Consider the following 19,409-nt stretch of genomic DNA (forward strand, 5'->3'; position numbering starts at 1 on the left):
CCAATTGAATTTTCACTTGGTAAAATAAATAGATTTTTAAATTAAAAAATTCACCAAACCAGCGACAAATGAGTGGAAATAAAAATTATTATGTTCTTATCATGATTGGTATGAAAATGTGGCACATTAATAATCTTTATATATATATAAATAAAAGCAGTCATATGTTTATAAGCGTCGGTTAAAATGGTATAGAAACTTCCTACTAAACGAATCACATATAAAATGAACATGCAAACAACTCGAGTAAAAAATGAGCATACAACTTGTACGCTCCTAAGCATTGGTTAACATGGTATGAAAACTTAATACTAAATATTGGTTAAAATTGTATGGAAACTTAATACCAAACAACTTGGATGCATAATGAACCTACAACTCGTACGTCCATAAGAATGGTATGGAAATTTAATATCAAACAACTCAAATACAAAATGAACCTACAACTCGTACATTTATAAGAATGATATCAAAATTTAATACCAAACAACTCAGGTACAAAATGAACCTACAACTCGTATGTTCATAAGAATGGTATGAAAACTTGATACCAAATGAACCTACAACTCTACATTCCTAAGTGTTTGTTAAAATAATATGGTAGCTTAATACCAAACGAATCGGGCACAAAACAAACCAACAACTCGTACGTTCTTAAGCATTGGTTATGAAAACTTAATACCAAACAAATCGGGTACAAAACGATATAGAAATTTAATACCAAGGACACAAAACAACATACAACTAGTAAATTCATAAGCAGTGGTTAAAATGGTATGGAATTGATGAGGTGAAAATAGAGATCTTTGTACATGTGTCTGCCATACCATCCTCTACCGTTTAAAATGTCCTCCATATTATTCTCTATGATGGTAAGGTAAAAAAAAGTGAGCCCCTTATTTGGCAATAAGCTATGATAATGTATGAAAGGGTCGCAAGACATCATTTCTTTTGAAACTAATCAAATTGCGAGGTGTCATGTTAAACTTGATTCTCTATGAAACATGGATATTATTTTGAGCCTAGTCGAATTGGACATTGAAATTATTCTCATTTCTCTCCTCACCTTCCATACAAAGTGCGTAACAACAGTTTGTTCTTGCTTGAAAAAAGTAGCAAAAATGGAGCATTTTGGCTACAAGGGCATGTGGTGAAATTCAACTACTTTCTATTCAACCATCATAAGGCATGAAATACAAAGGCATCACCTTTCTATAAGGAAACATGCCTCCAGGACCCTTCAAAACATAGTGTCAAATTCTTTTCATATTGCAGACCAATAGAGTTTATTCACTTACTACTGAGTTCATACCTAATTGCTAGTTTGTCAAACTTGCATCGTGACAATACGATTTAGCATGAATGAAACCAGCTCTCACCTCCTCAAACGAGTATTCAACAGGTTGACCAGATTTCTCAACCTTGTAAGCACCAGAAGTGAAAGGTGTAGCTGGCGTTGTGGCTGTCAGCATTTGAACCGACATTGTTTTAGGAGTGAGAGGCACTGGAATTGGCGTTGTCTTTGGCGTTCTATTCTCTTCATCACCGACGAATACTGGCTTGGAAGGTGTCATGATTGGCATCTCACTGAAAAGATGTGCTGCTTGCATGTTTGTCTTCTGTTGTGTCTTCTGACCCTCTTGGAAATTTGCAATGTTGACCTTAGATGACACTTCAGATAAGACAGGAGAGAGGGGTTTCCGAATCAATGGCGAGTCCAATTCAAGAGCCTTTCCAGCACTGGATGGATGCTTCTTTACTGAATGACCAGAAATCTCTGAGATTCTCCTTCCTGCATTAAATTTATGACGACTCATAAACTGAGGCATACAACGATGTTGAATAAGTTGAGAAAAATGACTTAAACACCTATCCAAAAAACCAGTCGCACCTACATTTTCCAATCATTGCACAATTTTAGACACCATTTTCATATAATACGAATAGTGCAAGTCTTCTTTTAAATTAAAAGAAAACAACAGCTCAAAGTTCGAAGCTAATGTTGAAAAATACCAGAGGACAGAGCGTCCACTCCACCGTATCTCTGGTGAGAGCTACTTCGATTCAGACAGTTACCCTTCTTAGTAGGGCGTACAAGAGGAGTAGCTTTTTCAAAATTTTGGTTTTGAATTAATGCCCCACCAAGGGACATTTTTCTATTGGAAGCTTTCTTTCCACTCTTGGATGGACTACGCTTTGAGCCATAAAGTACTTCTTGCTCTGCTAGCACCTGCCCCTGAAATCTTTTCATATCCTAGGATAGAAAAGCAATATAAGAACTGGTTGGAGAGGAGCATGCTTTCAAATATATATATATATAATTAAGACTCATGGAATAGGAGAAAGGTTCATACTCTCTGTCTCTGCTTTTCTTGCTCTTTCTCCTGCCTTAGGGTGCTGTACTCTGTGAGCATTGATAAAAGTCGGCCCTACACAACGCAACATATATCATGGAAAACAATTTTGATAATCAACAGAAATGTGGATACGACCAACATATGGTTGGATAAAACTTCACCAAATCAAGGTTTGACGTAGATATTGCTTACACCATCATATAAGAATTCAAGTCCTCTTTCTCCTTCCCAAGCTGTGGTTTTTGAAGTCAATGCTTCCACCAGTCCTGCTCCACATACAATTCAAAACAAAGAAAGTTACAAAATAGAGCAAAGTGAAAAATTGTATAATTTTTTAATTTTCCATAACACATAATTGTATCTCTTGCACTGCCATACCCTTCCTGGTTCATGGTAGTAGTTTAATACTAATAGCTGCATGTAAGAAATTCTCACTCCTTCCCTCTATATTGCTATGTGAGTGGGTCATGTGCCATGAAACAACTGGTATTTTGATACACAATTGGAAAGGCATACAAGATTTCAACTCAAACACATACATCATTCCTTGTCTCCAAACTGTAATTTAAATGAATCACAAACTAATTACAACAGGTCATCGAAACGAGTTTTTACCAGGAATTTTGTTCACCAGGGCACGAGCTTTCTCTGCACGTTTCAAAGTAAGATGGGCACCTCTTCCTGCATTATAGCGATTATCATCCTGAAATCCCACAATACATTGGGGTAATGATGTGAGATGGGGAAAAAATGAGCTACATCATCCATCTATCCATAAGCATTGTCCTTGTTCAAGAACTCAATACATGATAGAGGCCAAGTTAATGCATTTACAGGCACTACATTATCCCGAATCTTTCATCATTATTCCTTGTTAAAGAATTCCCCTCATGGGAAATATATGGTGAAATTAAAAAGTATTTCTTTGATTAATCTGGAAATATTTTTTTTTATAAATAAAATAGAAAGGGCAATCTCAATATGGTAGATGGAAAAACAGATTGTTCCAAAGAGAATAGAATGTTCAACCCTGTTGTACTCCTCTAGCCAGCATTCTTCTTGACATGCGCCCAACCACTTCTCAAACTTTTCTAGTATTTCTTTCCTGCTTAAAGCTTCCTCTTTAGCCCTTGTGATTTGGAGCTCAATTTGCTCCAACAGACATGCAGGGTCCACAGTTCCTGAAAAACGCTAAAAGCTAATTAGAGGTCTTTGAATTTTCTTCTGCGATTTATAAATCAAATCGTAAGACTTCCACAAGAAAGGACATTCCTTAGACATCAGAAATTTATAATTCAGTGTGCTACCAAATGACTTTGATAAGGTAGTACTTCAATGTTAATAGGATGGCATTGCTAATATTTGTCGTAGTGATAAATAAACAGAAATATCAAGGGTAATAACAAAAGAAAAGAAATTACCAGACTCTAAAACTTCATTTGAGTATTCCATTGCACTCAATGTTTCTGTGACCATGTGAGACTGCCTGCATATCTCCTCTAGTTCCAGCCTCTTTTTCTGAAAAATCTCTTTCAGTTTACTTGATTTGAGCTGCTGCAACCTTGACACTTCTTCCTCAACCTGCAGAAAGAAAGTTCATAAATTTAGCCAACCATATTTCGGCTCCCCACAAGAACTTTGCAACAGAATAGATAGAAAATGCAAAACAAAATATTTCCAGCTCAAAGTGCTCTAAATTAAAAATGACATACTCACATGATTTAGAAAGTCTGTAGAAAGCATGTTAGGCTCAGTGATTTCGGATTCTGAAGCAGCTATATGCCTAGTTACATTCTGAAATTTAGTTTGCTGCTCTATGGGTGTATCCATCAGATTCCACATCTCCAAAAGGGCACTTGCATGATTTTGAAGCTATTACAAATGCAAGGGTTAGAAAGGCTAACAGAAGGTAAGAGTGATAATAAAAATAAAGGTTGTGCAAAACGAAAAATACAAGAACTGCCTTACTGCCATACTTACTGTCTGCCATCTCTGTATCTTGACCTTTCTCAGCCTTTGTATCAAATTAGCCAAACTATCTACTGTGTTATTGGTTACATCTTTTTCTCCCTCAGAATCGTCCAAGGTGGGGTGGATTTCATGAATTGTGTGCTTAAAATCCATACCAAGAACCAAGCACAGTGAGTTTAGTATGTTCAGGTGGTCCATTACCAGATTCACACGGTTTCTCTGCAGGTGATATGAATAAACAAAACAAAAAATAGTCAAATGGCTCTGCAACTTCATTCCGAGGAAAAAGATCCAATCACTTCACATCTGAGTTTATCATCACAAAATCATCAAGGAAGTTGTGATAGATTGCACTAGACAAAACTCAATAGAAAAATGCCTCTTATTTTTTATAATCTTCATCATTACTCAGACACTGGTTTCCCTCAAATATTTCATCAGTACACCTCACCTAGCTTTCCCTGAATTACTACTAAATCTCAGTATAACCACTGGTTTTTTCATGAAATAATTCAATAAACAAAAATGCAATGCAGAACTACTTCCAGCTACGCATGGATTCACCAGTAGTGACAAGAAGAGTAAATGTGTTACAGAATTTAACGAGGAAACAAAACCTTCTCATCTTGATAGTCAAGCAACTGTCTACGCAGTTCTTCTAGCCTCTTCAAGGACAAGTCGGTCTCTTCCACCACCATTTTGTACAGACTATCCTCTGTAAATCTGCATATTTGAATCGAGATTTTCTGTAATTGATCTAAGACAACAAGGAATTCGTCCCTTCTTTCAACCTTCCGCATCTTCATGTCCCCCAGTTGTGGGATAATGGTTTCAAGCTTTTTCTTCAAACTTCCCCTGGCATTTTGATCAAACTGTGGACAAGAAAAAAGATGTAAAGGTCCCCAACCAACTCAAATTTCTTCTTCAAAACAGAGAAAAGAGAGCAGAAATGCACAGGATCATGTCTTTAGTCTAGAGAAGACTTACATGTGGCGGTTGTTCACCCAATGCAGAACATATGTCTACAAGCTCTGCTTCATAACTAGCAATTTCTTGCTGCAGTAGAGCTTTACACTTTTTGGCGTCATCAACTTTGGTCCTAAATACCTCCATACACTCTTGTTCGATCGTTAGAATCATTGTATCCCTTTCGACATCAGGCACTCCAACTTCATCCCATATTTTCTGATTTCAAAATATCAAAGTGAAGAAAAACACAAAAATAGAAATTCTACCATCCTGAATACCAAATAATGTCTAACAAAGTTGAACTTGAAAAACAAAGAGAAGCATAAAATGTTATTCATAATTAAATTATCATCAAGGGAATATAGGAAAACCTGCAGTTCCTGCAGCAAAAACTCAAACTTTGTTTCCAAATGCACAAACTGATTACTGCTACGCTGATTGAACATGGTGAAGCAGCAACCTCACTGTAAATGGCAAAAAATTATGAGAATTCACAGCCAAACTAACAGGTTTCTAATCAATCTTTCAGTTATAAAAAGAAGAAAAATCCGGAAAACAAATACAAAATAAAATTACAGGACCTATTGAGTGTGCTTTTTGCAGCTTTCAAATGACCAAAAACACATTAACATTTGACAAGGGTGTTCAGAATCCAATCCAATCCAATCCCATTTAATCGGTTCAATGACGGATCTCTAAATTCAAAAACCTACATGATTAGTTCAAATGACGGTTTTCTTCGTGAGTATCCAATGTAGTTGGTTTCCAATCTTCTTTGGTCTTACAGACACTTGAAATTATAGAAATTATGAGTAAATCGTTTGATAAAATTAAGTTTGGCACATTGTGTAACCAATACATTTTTCTTCAGCAACCAATCTTCATTGACACACCAAAAAATAACATCTTCATTTCACGTCTAATTACAATTACATCATAACTTTTAATTGAAAATTTATGAAAATTCAAAACAGCGCGCATAAACAGATAAGCATAAAATGACATGTAATAAGCCCAGAAACTCAAATGACACGTCAACACAACTGACAGATAAGCAAGCACAAAGACAAATAGTAAGAACGAGTGACAATTTTCCATCCATGTTTTGTTTGTTTCCCGAGAAACTACCAAAAATAGAAATACATAGAATCCAATTACAACTTTTGCTTCAAAAAAAGAAACGAAAATACAAATTAAGTCAATGCACTGAATTTGAGAGAGTGGAGTGTTGACAAGTCATGCATTTTCCCAGCCAGTTTTCTGGGGAAACAAACAGAGCACAAGGAAGAAAACGGACCTTACCGCTGTGGAACTTTCCAGTCGGTCAGATAAGATTTGAGAATGGCTCCAAGAAAATGCAAATGCGAAGCCCTAACAAGTGTGAAGCGTTCGTCTGAGTGTAACGCTTGAATTTTTGGCTGAGAGCGCGAGTTTCGCGTGCGAGAGAAGGAAGGAACGGAGCGTTATATTGGGAAGAGCAAAAGCAAATGGTAGGGTCTGGTTTCTAGACGTCGTCGTTTCGTGTTGTCCCGGCTGACGTGGCGTAACGGAGCATGTACTGATTGAAGAGGAGCGTTGGGGGACTGATTAAAAGGTTGTGGATTTGATCATTTGATTGATGGTATTGCTGCTGTCTTCATTAGTGGGGATTGCATGGCATTCGTGGAACTAAATTTGGGCCCAAAAAGGAGTATATTTGAATTTCAAATTTTACAATTATTACATGCCTTTGCTGCAAGTTATTATTTATTTATTAATTGAAGATGAAGAAAAAGAAAAAAGTCACTCGAACTTGAAATTTGTTTCGACGTTGAAATAAAAAATACTACTTTAATTATCTCGTAATTGCATCGAATTTAAATCATAGCTTCTATTTATATTTCTTTATTTCAAAACTTTATTCATTTCGTAATGGAAAATCTAGTACCATATTGTGTCTTTCTAATAACTGGTCCCAAAAAATTTGACTTGTACTGAAAGGCACACGTAGATAAATTTCAAAATGTTGTTTTTAAAAATATTCAAACACTCGATTTTGTGACTCTGGTGAAACTTGGAACTCGGACTTTAGAGTCAAGACATGGGTCATGGGTCATAAACTCCAAGCTCGATTTGAGATTCGAGAATCATGACCGTAGACCAAGCACCCGAACTCTAGACCAGGTACATGAGACAACGAATCTAGACCCAATATTTAACACTAATAACCGAACCAAAAACTTGAGAACAAGAGTCGGGATGCCAAAACTAAGACTCAATACTCTCCGACCAAACTCCATACCACATACCATGGACCCATAACCTAAACATTTTCATATCTTTTTGGAACGAAAACCATTTTTGTATTTAATACCAAGAGTGTTGTTAAATATTGAAAATATTGATAATACAATCCATACTGCAATCCCAGGACATCAATCATTAATAACACAGATGCGGGTTAGGCTAGTTGGTCATGACAATGAGGCCACCTTATTGCAAATCTCCCTTACAAATTAGATTAATTTAAAGTAGTATAAACTATCGCTTATGTATAATAGAATAAAAAATCATTAATAACCGATGAAAACAAAACAATATGAGCGACTTAGTTAAGTTTTAGCACACAAAAAATAAAATTTTATAACAAAACCAAACTAACCGCAATTTACAATTCGGTGGCCAATTTGGCTTCTTTAGAAACATAGGAAGAAGAAGAAAAAAATCTAATGGCAAAGTGACTTGAGGACGGAAGGGCACGTGCTTCGTCCTCTAGATTTTTCTCGCAAGAAATGTTTAAAGAAAATTACCTAAATACCCTAGAAACCCTAATCGCTCATCATTTTGTTTTCCTTTCCTATATATATGTATTTCCTTTTCTCACTTTCAAAACGAGTAGACCTTTCGGCTTTTCTAGATTTTCTCTCAATTTATCACCGTCTGATTTTCAGATCTATGAATCTCTCACTCCCGAATTTTTTTCTCCGCCCTCTCATAGCTTCGATCTCACTAAGAAAAGGTACGAAACTTCGAATTGTATACAGTATTTCAATGAATGATTTCATTAAATTAGATTTATTGAGGATTATTAATATACAATAATTGAATCTTTATTGATTGTGTGTAGATCTAGTGAATTTTTTTTCCTTAGTTTGAGTTGCATATATTTGTTAGATTGGAGTGTGGTGGATGATTTGAGATTTGCTTCAATTTTGTTTGAATATTTGTTTTTGAAATTTGAGTTGACTTGAGTGTTACTACGTGAAGTGCTTGTTATAAGTATATTATAAACAAAATTTTATGTTTTTTTTGCATATTTGTGCTTTTGTGACCTTCAAATCTAATTTGTGTTTTTTTTTTTTTTCAAACACTACATGTGGGATTTTGGCACTTGTATGCTAAAACTCACCCTAAATAGGGATTTGAAATTCTATTTGTTTCATGATTTGATTGTGATTGAATTTTACTTGTTAAAAATTAGGAATTTTATGTGCAAATTAGGTAAAAAGTGGAATTTATAAAATTACAACAAATGAGAGGGAACGAAGGACATTTTAGAATTGGAATAATGGTGGATTGCTTGGGTAATTGTCATTCTAACTTGATACTTGTTTCAACATTGAAATTAGTTCGCAAATTAAACTTTTTGGGAATGAAATTCTCATGTCTGATCTCACGAGATGGGAATAGAGGATGTTCATTCCCATGTTTGGGAATGTTAGGACTAGGAAATGTCATTTTCTCACATTCCCATGTTTGGTTTGTATTAGGAATGAAAAGTTGTTTAGGCTCGTTTGGGAATGATTTTGGATAGGCCAATAATCACTTATATGGAGAAGATTCTCTATATAATCATTTACATGTGTTTCTCCATAAAATCACTTAAAGTGATTATATATGAAGTACATTGGAGATGCTTCTCCCCAAATGTGATTATGGCCTATCTAGAATTACTCCCAAACGAGCCCTTAATTTTCCAACAATACCCTTGATTTTTTATTATTAAAAGTTATTAATATTAAAAACATTTAACGGTAAAAAATAGTATTTAAAATGAGTACTGTTATTTCCATCCCTGTCATATTTCTCCACCCACCTTATCTTTAAAATTTTAAAGATAAATTTATCCCTTTATAAAATGATTTTTAAGGACTAGAAAAAAAACCTCAACTCGTAACCTGCCAATTCTTTAAAAATAATTTTAAATTTTAAAACCAAAAATAAAAATCTCGTAGTCCAACAACCCCTCTCTCCCTCTCTCACCCCAGCCACCTTCCCTGACCCACCTCTCTCCCTCTTCTTTTTTCTCTATTTCCTTCTTGTACAGCAGAGCCACCCTTATTTCAATTCAAAGTATTAAATTCACAAAATCTTGAAATTCACTTCATCATTAGTTTATCCCATTCAACAATACGAACAACTCCAAATTCAGAACAAAACCCCATTCAGTTCATCATAAACTCATCCAATTTCACATCCCAAACAAACCCAAATGCCCCTTTTGGTTTGCGAAAAAGATTTGATGGAAAATAATTTCTCATGTCTTTCTCAAGGGATGAGAAATGGAAGATTCATTTAACATGTTTGGTAATGCTGGGAAAGTAATAAGGAAATACCACTTTATTTCCTTTCACATATTTGGTTTGCATAGGAATGTAAACCAAAGTTTGTTTAATTTTCTAATTATATCCACATGAAATCATATATAAAAAATTATGCATTTAATGCTATATTGTAATTCTAAATTGTTATTGAGGACAAAATGGTCATAAAAAATGTGCATTTAATGTTGGCTCATTTTCTCAAACTTTCCCATGAGGAAGGAAAATAGAACCCAATGGGGAAGGAGAGTTAAGGAGGGTTTCACTTTCCCCTTACTTTCCCATGTGTCAGGCAACCATTTCCCATGCATGAACTTATCAAACATTAGAAAGTAATTGATTTCTCATTCCCAAGCCTCCCATGAACCAAACGAGCCAAAGGTAATGGATAAAAATTTAGGGCGATTATTTAGAAGCTGTTTGGGCCCATATTTAGCACGCCAAAGTCCAAAAGACAGGCCCATGATAAAATTACCTGCCCAGCCCAAAGACTTGAGAATAACAAAAATAGGGTCCAGACAGATTGGGCTTCACACCAAAAATATTGAAAACAAAACCTCAGCCCAAAGAAAGCCCAAACGTGGAAACTTTCAAATGGGCTTCAGAGATCAGCCCGTAATTTTTGTTAGGTTCAAACCCAAGGGATCAAAGACACACCCACGTGATCGCCTCAACCTTGAAAAGTCAGCAATTCCAACTAAGTTTAAAAATATGAGAGGGACATCTCTGAAACACTGTCAAACAGAAGATCAAAGACCCATCTGTGTTCGAGATTTTGCTCCAAATCAACACACCATCTTCTAAGGAATTCACGAATCACGCTTTCTGAATTAGAACGGAAAACAGGGAACTGTTCAGAAGATACAAAAGAAAAAGAACCAAACCGCCATAAAAAAGCCCACATAGACGGTGGCGTTGGTTGAATTAGAGGGCTGCCACCCAAGAAACCAGAGAATGGACTGCTTTAGGAGGTGACTGCTCAGAGCCTATTTGCCATGATTGACAAAAATCTTTACTTTACATTATGAGAGATCTTTTGCCGCCCATTTTTTTTTAGGATTAAAATCACCTCCCCAAGAGGGTCTCTTATAAAAACGAAGGTAGGCAAGGAAACAAAGGACACTCAATTCATCAATCAATCAAAAAAAAACAAACAAACAAGAAAACAACCAAAAGCTCACTTGGATCCTAAGAGAAAAACAGCTTTACATCAGAATTCCAAAGTTCAGACTTAGAAAATAAGTCTTCTGAAAAACGAGATCCCTCTCGTTACAAATTTGGTTCAGCAAAAGCCAAGACAAACATAGTTTGAGTTTTCACAAATATGAAAACCTCAACAAATTTTACAGTACAGTTCCAGCTTGCTAAATCCTCGAGAACAGCCACTTCTGTCCCTTCAAACTGAAGAAGCTGCAGTTCTGCCTGCTCAAAAGCCTCCCAAGACTTGAAGTAGATTAAAGCTCTGCCAAAATCGAACTTTGGTATCGATTTATAGCTGAAGCTAAGCAGTTGAAATTGTTAACAGCACAGTCCAGTACAGACATACCCAGTCCAGCCTGGATCAGAAGTTTCTACCCAGGCAGAAATGGGATTCCAGCCATCTTTTTGTCTTTCTAGAGTTGATTTCTCCCTTCTTAATTTTGTAAAAGACAGTTCTGCCTAAAGCAGTCCACTTTATTATTGTCTATTCTGGCCAGAACAACCATTTGATACTGAAATAAATTATGAAAGTCCTCACAAGTCTGAGGCAAGAAAAGAACTTACTTGTGAGATATTCCTCACCCAAATTCACAATCATTTGTTTTAGAAGTCAGTAACTTGGGGCGCAAGTTATCCACTCTGAAAAGAAGTCTGCTAGAATTTACATTGCTAGCAGTGGCACGCTCACACACCAAAGAAAGCTGACTTGTCGACCAACAAGTGGTCTCCAAGCCGGTGGGGAACTTCGCCCTTCCACCTCAGGAGTAAACACGAAAACGGGTGAACAGAAGCAAATTCAAGGTTAGTGGCAGACATGCCTATACATCCCAGGCCTCGTGAACCCAACTTGATCCTTTGCATTCCTCTTGCCATTTGCCATCCGTAATTTTGTGTGTTGTCGCTACCTTGGGGCAAGTGGCCTTGTAGCTATAAGGAAAATTGAGAGAGTTCTATAAAGATTGGGAAGGGGCTAGGTGAATGTCAGGTGTTTGTTGGCTATGGGGAGGGAGCCTCATGAACTCTTCGTGTTTCAATTAATAATTAAATGGTATTTTAGGAATATTGGTGAATGAATTTTTCAAAATTACATGATGGGTGAGAAATGGGTGGGGAAATAGGACAGCGAGGGTGAAAATAACAGCACTCTTTAAAAATTATAACATGGTTAAGTTAGTCCAAAAAATTGCATTAAATGTTTTCCCAAGTGGGGGAAAAAAGTTTCCCAAGGTAAGCATGATAAGTTCATCGTACCCATGAGTTGGATATTGTATTGCATTTACCAAACATGAGAATGCAATTTTATATCCATTCCCAAGCTCATAAAACTTTAAACAAACGAATTCGTGATATACGCATTGTGAGCCAATTAAATTAAGATTTTGAAGAAATTTGGTTTGAATACATTAGTCACTTATCATTTTGTATTACTTCGAGTTGCACAAAGTCGTTGTCCTAAGTCTTCATATCAACATGACACATAATGAGTAAAGGATCAAAGCAACCATTGCAGAAGAAACCCCTTAAGCTTTCACAATGCTAAGCTAAGAGGGACCAACATTTTCCCTCTCTCTTATCTTGCTTGCGTTGTAGCTCAATCCTTGTTTTGTTTGTCTCTTGGTGTGTGAAGTCGGTTTACTAAAATCAAGAACCAAAAAAGCCTTCAAACACTGAAACTACTCTGAAGAATTTAAGAAAAAAACAATTCAACAACACAGAGAAAGACAAACCAATCAACGTAATAAATATTTAAACTTTAAAAAGAACCCAAAAATTTAAATTTAAAAAAAGGAAAAAAAAAAGACGAAAAAGTAGGAGAGAGAGAGAGAGAGAGAGAGAGAGAGAGAGAGAGAGAGGCATATAGAGGGGTCCTGGGGATGAGACTTTGAGGAGACAAACCCCTCTGTGCCCCCAAATTTGTCAGGAAAGAGAAAAACAACCCAAAACAACACCAAAATCAACAACAACAAAACCTTTCAAAAGAAAAAAAGAAAAACAGAGGAAGCAAAAAAACATTAGAGAGGAGGAGAGAGTAAAATAGTATTGTCCTCTTCTTCTTCTTCAATAATCAATCCCATGAATCCTCACAAGACAGAAGATCTCTTCCACCATCATTTCCATCACCACCACCATGATCTGGGGCCACCACCTTCCCAGATCATGCAATCTCCGCCGTCGATTTCCCTCAACCCCGACGACGTCGTCCTCGACGACCCCGTCTTCCCCCCTCTCCCCGAAATCGACCTCTTCCGCTCATCCTCCTCCTCCCCTTCTCACTCCTCCGACGAAAACGACGACGTCCCAAACCCTAACCCCAACCGCCCCGACCCCAATTCCGACCCGAAATCCCAACCCTTTTACATCTCCCCGGAGCCCCACATCTCGACCCAGTTCTACACCTTCAACCCGGAGTCCCATTCCCTCATGATCAAGTGCCTTCTCGAGGGCCGCCTCGCCAACCCGGCCGAGATCCGGGCCGCCACGCCCCGACCCGTTCTCAAGTCCTGGCGGGTCGTCTGGAAGGACCGCAACGAGGACACCGCTTACGTCACCGCATGGAAGCGCATCCAGGACAAGCTCGCCGCCCATGTCGACCAAAACGGTAACGAATTCTTGTGTTTCAAGAACAACAACCAGCAATTTGTTTCGCACATTAATCAGTGGCAGGACATTGTTATGAGTTTTCATAGCGACACTGACTTGAAACACTTGGCGTTGAAGGAAACCATTGATAGGATTAAGCAGGTTTGGACTGTAGGTGCTAAGTTTTATGGCATTCCTGAGAGTTACATTAGGGTTTGTGTTGCTGCTTGCCCTGTGTGCTCCTCGGAGAATTCAGGCCTCTCCGGGAGGAGCAAAAGGCGGCGTTTTGAGTATACTGAGTCCTTTGATGTGCCTGCTAAAGAGGTGCCCACTAGGCTTCAGCAATTGGCTGCTAAGCATAAGGTGGTGTTGTGTATAAGGCAGAAGTATATTAGGTACAAGCCCTTTATGGCTGAGGTTAAGGACTATGCTTGTCATAGGGCAGGGGAGCCTGCAGCTAAGAAGTCGAAGATTTTGAAGAGGGAGCCCTATGCTTCTAAAAGGTGTGGCTGCGGGTTTCGAATTAGGGCCATTGTTCCAATTGCGAATTACAATGAGAAGGACAAGACTTTTGTGTATCAGGAAGAGGGGATGGCGGTGTTTAAGCTGTATGCTGTGCATTCTGGGCATGAGCCAGGTCCGTTGGATGGGAATGCAAGGATTATGCATCGAGTTGTGGGGCACAAAGGTGGGCTTTTGATGGATCAGGATACTGTGTACGGTGTGAGTGAGGAATTGGACAATGATGGGTTTGGGCTGTTGGGGAAGGACGAAGGGGACATGCAGTTTTTGGTTTTGCAGCAGGTGCAGGAATTGAGAGCTGAAGTTGGGCAGTTGGAAGAGAAAATTGTGAAATTGCCGCAAGAGCTTTTGGGTTCAGTGTCTCGGGATTTGTTTGATCTTGTGAATAAAGTTAGACAAATAGGAGAGGAGAGTTCGAAGCCAATGGATTTGCTACCGGACAAGACGCTTGCAGATGATATTTTGGTTGGGGATAATGATTTGGCACATTGGAGTGATCACCATCACGAACGTTTATATGGAGATGGCAAGGACGCTGATTTGATCGAGGATGATGAAGACAGTTTTGGGCGAACTCTTGGGGATGCTGTCCCCTGGGAACAGCTGAGGGCAGACTGTAGGAGTCCGAAGGATCTGATAGGTGACCCTTGCAAGCCAGAAAAGTGGTTGAGATGCAGTGACTTTGATGAGAAGAGCATCCTTAATTGCGAGGATACTAAACTAACCAAGTCCTTAAGACATGATGAGGGTATAGCAGGAGATGTAGGTCTTGTTGGTATTCAGGTTGATAGCTTCTATCAAGGGAGTTCTAAATGGTTTGATTCTCCTTGTGGATTGGACCCAGGTGCAGATTGTGGGGATAGTGCATTCAGGAACGGGGAGATTGTTTAGTCTCTTGAAGAGCTGGTTAAGCCTTTCTAACATAGTTATGGGTGTATATTGTCCCTTTCTCAAGCCGGAAGTGGGTTGTACATGTATGTATACAGAAGATTGGAGCCTCAAACAGACTTGTAGGTTCCTTTACCTTGTGTTGCTTGTAAAGTATAGCCAATTGGGCTTCTCTGCACATAACTTATTCAGAACTATTTGTTAACCATGTTCTGGGCATTCAGAATTTTCAGATTGGTTCGTTTTTACAATGCATATCGGCTTTTGTTGAAATTTCTCTATACCCTGTGTAATCGTTTTTCAACTTCTGTTATAGGATTTTTTGCTTTTTGCAGTGTGCCTTGGCTTTCTCTTTTTTAGTGCTTCTTTGTAGTCCCCTAAATTCTGAAAGAACTCTACATACTGCACCTGTATGTTCCACGCATTTAAACACTCTCACTTTGTGCAAGTTTGCTAATTTGTGTGATTTATTATGAAGGTTATACGGCTGTAATTTCCTTGTATCAAATTGTATGGAAGATATAGGTGCTCCCTTCTGTGATGTATCAAGTATACTGATAATTTTGCAACTTTGTGGTTTTCAATCCGAAATTTCATTTATTTTGTGGAATGGTTTGAATATATTCTGGAACTTGTTTAGTGCTGGAAAGTGGTTCTGCATGGTTCTTGATCATTTAAATGGTGTTCTTTTTGTTTGCTGATTTTGTCAGGTATTTACATACATACCTTTTTATTACTCCCTTTGTATGCATCACATATCTGTATCTGCTAATTGCCCCATGGATGATGGCCCTCAGTTTCTGATGGTCCACTGTGCCTCCATATAGGAAATGGGAAATTTAGTGAATCTACCAGGTTACCTATTCTCAAATAGACAAATCATACATGAAAATCTTGCTACGATTGGTAAGAGAGAACTTGAATTTTCTTGCCCCGCCTTTTGTTTGCGAATTGGTTATACAGTGACATTCCATGCATTCCTTATCTGCCTCTGTTCTATGGTTTGCTAGTATATGAGGATTTGAAGATGTTGGTCTTCGAGAGAGTTAAGTGATAGCTGCTTATGAAGAGAGGCTTTTGTCCTAGCTATGATCCTTGAGATTTATAGTGCAAATATTGAGTTCCTATGCAAATAGGTATGTTTATCACTTCTTGTAGGTTCCATATTTGGTTATTATCTTTCCTTTTTGTCCTGTGTTAGAAATTAGAATGTGGGATTGGCTATACATGCTCTGCCAAGTTACATAGATAACATGTTGGCAACCAGAATGAGTTCGCCTTTGTGGCTTGGCATCTATAGAAAGATGAAACTCTGACTATTAAAATCATCATACATGAATATCTAGAGTAACAGGTTAGCTGTTCTGGGTTTACCAGTAAGTTTTTATTTGGTTAGGGCAACACTTCTCTGTTTTTCTGGGCATGTTGAATGGCAGGTGATTTCATTTGCTACCAGAAATTTTGCCACAATTTGAGTGGACTGGTCTGGACTGGACTGGACTGGGACTATGCTGCCATCATTGTCCTTTCTATAAATATTTATTTATTTGGTCAACAACGGTTTTCTTGGAGGAACTTTGAATACCTTGTTTTTAGCAAAATTTTCAGTGAGCAGGTTAAAGAAAGGTGAAGGTATGTTACTAATGGTAATTAAATATTAGGGTGCACATGGGATGAGCTCTGCAACTTCATGCGTTTTGAAATATATCTTTCTTTGTGTATTGATTTGGGCCACCGCGTATGCAAACATGCTAAAGGTTGTAACGGTTGAACAGAGCTCTGCAAAACCTTTTTATTTTGGTAATGTATTTTGTATAGGGCATTGACAGTCCAGGTAGAACCTGCTTTTATGCGTAACTTTTGCTAGCTCAGTCGTCCATTCATGCGTTTCAAATTTGTCTGTCGATGCAGCAGTTTATCGTGTGTCAAATTTGACTGTCAATGAAGCGGTTTACTTGCGTATGTCAAATCTGACTGTTGATGAATTGAGAACCAGCGTGTGTCAAATCTGACTTTTGTTTCAAATTTGACTGTCGATGAAGCGGTTTACTTGCGTATGTCAAATCTGACTGTTAATGAATTGTGAATTGGCGTTTGTCAAATCTGACTGTTGATGGATTGTGAACCCTAGAAGCATCTTGACAATCATATCAATTTAAAGATTGGCATGGATTTATAATCTAATTGATGTCTTGTCATCGACGAAGACAGCTGGGTTTGATGGTTTTGGCCCTTTTTGGGGTTTGACTGACGATGACTTTGAGTTTATGTTGCCAACATTTTATTTAGTCTTGGATGCAGGACTAAGTGTGTGATTTTTATACATGGTGGCCTTGACTTCAAAGCAGGTTGAATTCTAGTTGGTATGAAGAGATATATGCGAAGGTAAATTCCTGTTTCTGTGGATTTGACACTCTGATTCGATCTTCATAGTCAACATTTGAGGTTTGCCTCACTTTTAATGGCTCAATAGGAGGATTTCAATTTTTTAGTCATCAATAAACCTCACATTTTTATTTATCATTTCGTTTACAACATAACCCAAAACTCAACAATCCATATAACAAAACCCAAAACCAAGTACATAGATTCTATCCATCCCAATACATAACCCGAAACTAAGTCAATGAATTCTATTCATCCCAATACATAACCCTTTTAAGCATTTGGAGCAGCTTGACTCGTAGCTTGCTCGTAGCTTGACTCGTAAGCAAGTACGAAGAAACTCGAAGGGAGAATCAAAACATATGCTTCTCTTGAGAGTCATAAAGACCTATCTGAGATCCAAAGTTTGGTGAAACACGGTCCTGAAACCAGCTACAACTTCTTCCAATGCTTCGTCAAAGCTTTCCACCACTTTCTTTGGTTTCATATTTTGCCAATTCTGAAGTGGTAGCATGTAGCATGATCTCAAGAAACCAGAAGAAACCCAGTTCACAGGGACCAATTTGCGGCTAACATGTGTGCCAGCTAAATCAATCCCCATGGATGTGATTCCTTCTGCTTATGGTTCTGTTCTCCCTATTCTGGTGAATCACTAATTCGATAATGTCAAGTCCATGCTAGACTCTACAGTTCTAGCATCGTTTTCCCCTTCATCTGGGCCTTCATCATTTTCCCCTTCATCTTGGCCTTCAGAGCGCTGATGAAATACCACCATCATCTCTCTATCTCTCTTACAGAGAAAACCCAAACATTTAACCAGAAATGAATTAGAACTGGAGATGGCGGAATGCTTGATGTTTAGGTTATTTTTATAGTTGAGCTGCAGGGTTCTAGCAGGATTATTTTGAAAATAAAAAGGGTTGTTATGTAATTTTCTGGCCAGAGAAAATACTAGGTGCTGTTTGTTGGCAAGTGCATGCATGATCCCGGAATTATCTTGCTTTCTTTTTTGGTCGGTTATTACCTGCCTACACACCTCAAATTAATATTCTACTTTAATCTAATTTAAATTACGAGAAAAAATATTCAAATTTGGGTGCAGAATGATGAGCGTATTTACTCTAGCTAACTTGGCTAAGCTCATATCTGCAATTTCATATCCAACTTTAGATATTGTATCCAGTCATCTCAAGTTCAAGTGAAACACTTAGTATCTAATATTTTTGTCATTCCTCCAATTAATGCAAACATTTTTTGGAATTCAAATTCATACTTTTATGTTATTTTGTCCAAATGGGTGTTGAAATTTTAACAACAATTAATATCATATCCAAACATAGATTATCTAGTCATCCCAAATTCAACTGAAATACATTATTTCTCATATTTTTATTATTCTCCAATAAGGTAAAGCTTATTTTGGAAATTCAAATCTATGAGTTTTTAACAGCAACTAATTTCATATCCAACTTTTTACCTTATTTTGGAAATTCAAATATGAGTTTTTAAGAGCAATTCATTTCATATACAACTTAGATATATTGTATCTAGTCATTCCAATTTCAATTTTAATGCATTGTATATCTAATATTTTATGATTCTTCCAATTAATTTAAAGCTTATTTTATAAATTTAAATCTAAGAGTTTTTAACATCAATTAATTTCATATCCAACATAGATATATTGTATCTGTTAATTCCAAATTCAACTTATATACATTGTATATCTAAAAAATTTATGATTCTTCCAATCAATTTAAAGCTTATTTTGGAAATTCAAATCTACGAGTTTTTAACATCAATTAATTTCATATCCAACTTAAATATATTGTATCTAGTCATTCTAAATTGAACTTAAATACATTGTTCACTCATACCACCTGAATTAGTAATACCACGTAGTAGTGTGACGATTACACATTAGAATTTCTCCATTCGGACTTACTAACACCTTATA

The 19,409-nt window shown here is 37.2% G+C and overlaps 2 protein-coding genes across 3 annotated transcripts; one reads left to right on the plus strand and one right to left on the minus strand.

Moving 5' to 3' along the window:
• Positions 1,032-6,720, minus strand: LOC18786258 (65-kDa microtubule-associated protein 4). 2 transcript variants are annotated; one of them, XM_020556495.1, is made up of 13 exons: positions 6,600-6,720; positions 5,669-5,761; positions 5,316-5,513; positions 4,946-5,200; positions 4,338-4,547; positions 4,074-4,229; positions 3,779-3,938; positions 3,387-3,538; positions 2,973-3,060; positions 2,550-2,623; positions 2,355-2,429; positions 2,014-2,254; positions 1,032-1,792 (listed from the first exon to the last, which is right to left on the minus strand). In XM_020556495.1, the coding sequence occupies exons 2-13, from the start codon at positions 5,741-5,743 to the stop codon at positions 1,320-1,322; spliced, it is 2,157 nt and encodes a 718-aa protein (XP_020412084.1). In that variant the 5' UTR covers positions 5,744-5,761; positions 6,600-6,720; the 3' UTR covers positions 1,032-1,319. The 2 variants fall into 2 exon arrangements, with proteins under 2 accessions (XP_020412084.1, XP_020412083.1); XM_020556494.1 differs by having other exon boundaries at positions 6,595-6,720.
• On the plus strand, positions 12,614-15,401 carry LOC18786731. Its single transcript, XM_007220143.2, has one exon. The coding sequence runs from the start codon at positions 13,151-13,153 to the stop codon at positions 15,068-15,070; it is 1,920 nt and encodes a 639-aa protein (XP_007220205.2). The 5' UTR covers positions 12,614-13,150; the 3' UTR covers positions 15,071-15,401.

This window comes from Prunus persica, chromosome G2 (assembly GCF_000346465.2).
Source record: "Prunus persica cultivar Lovell chromosome G2, Prunus_persica_NCBIv2, whole genome shotgun sequence".
In the NCBI taxonomy this organism is placed as follows: domain Eukaryota; kingdom Viridiplantae; phylum Streptophyta; class Magnoliopsida; order Rosales; family Rosaceae; genus Prunus; species Prunus persica.

What these genes read in the sequence shown, in the direction of transcription:
- LOC18786731 (XM_007220143.2), top strand. Translation starts at nt 13,151, where the DNA reads ATGAATCCTCACAAGACAGAAGATCTCTTCCACCATCATTTCCATCAC.
- LOC18786258 (XM_020556495.1), bottom strand. Translation starts at nt 5,743, where the DNA reads ATGTTCAATCAGCGTAGCAGTAATCAGTTTGTGCATTTGGAAACAAAG. An exon ending in CTACAGACTTTCTAAATCAT is followed by an intron (nt 3,939 to 4,073) that starts GTGAGTATGTCA and finishes TTCTTTCTGCAG; the next exon opens with GTTGAGGAAGAAGTGTCAAG. An exon ending in CCTGGTGAACAAAATTCCTG is followed by an intron (nt 2,624 to 2,972) that starts GTAAAAACTCGT and finishes TATGTGGAGCAG; the next exon opens with GACTGGTGGAAGCATTGACT.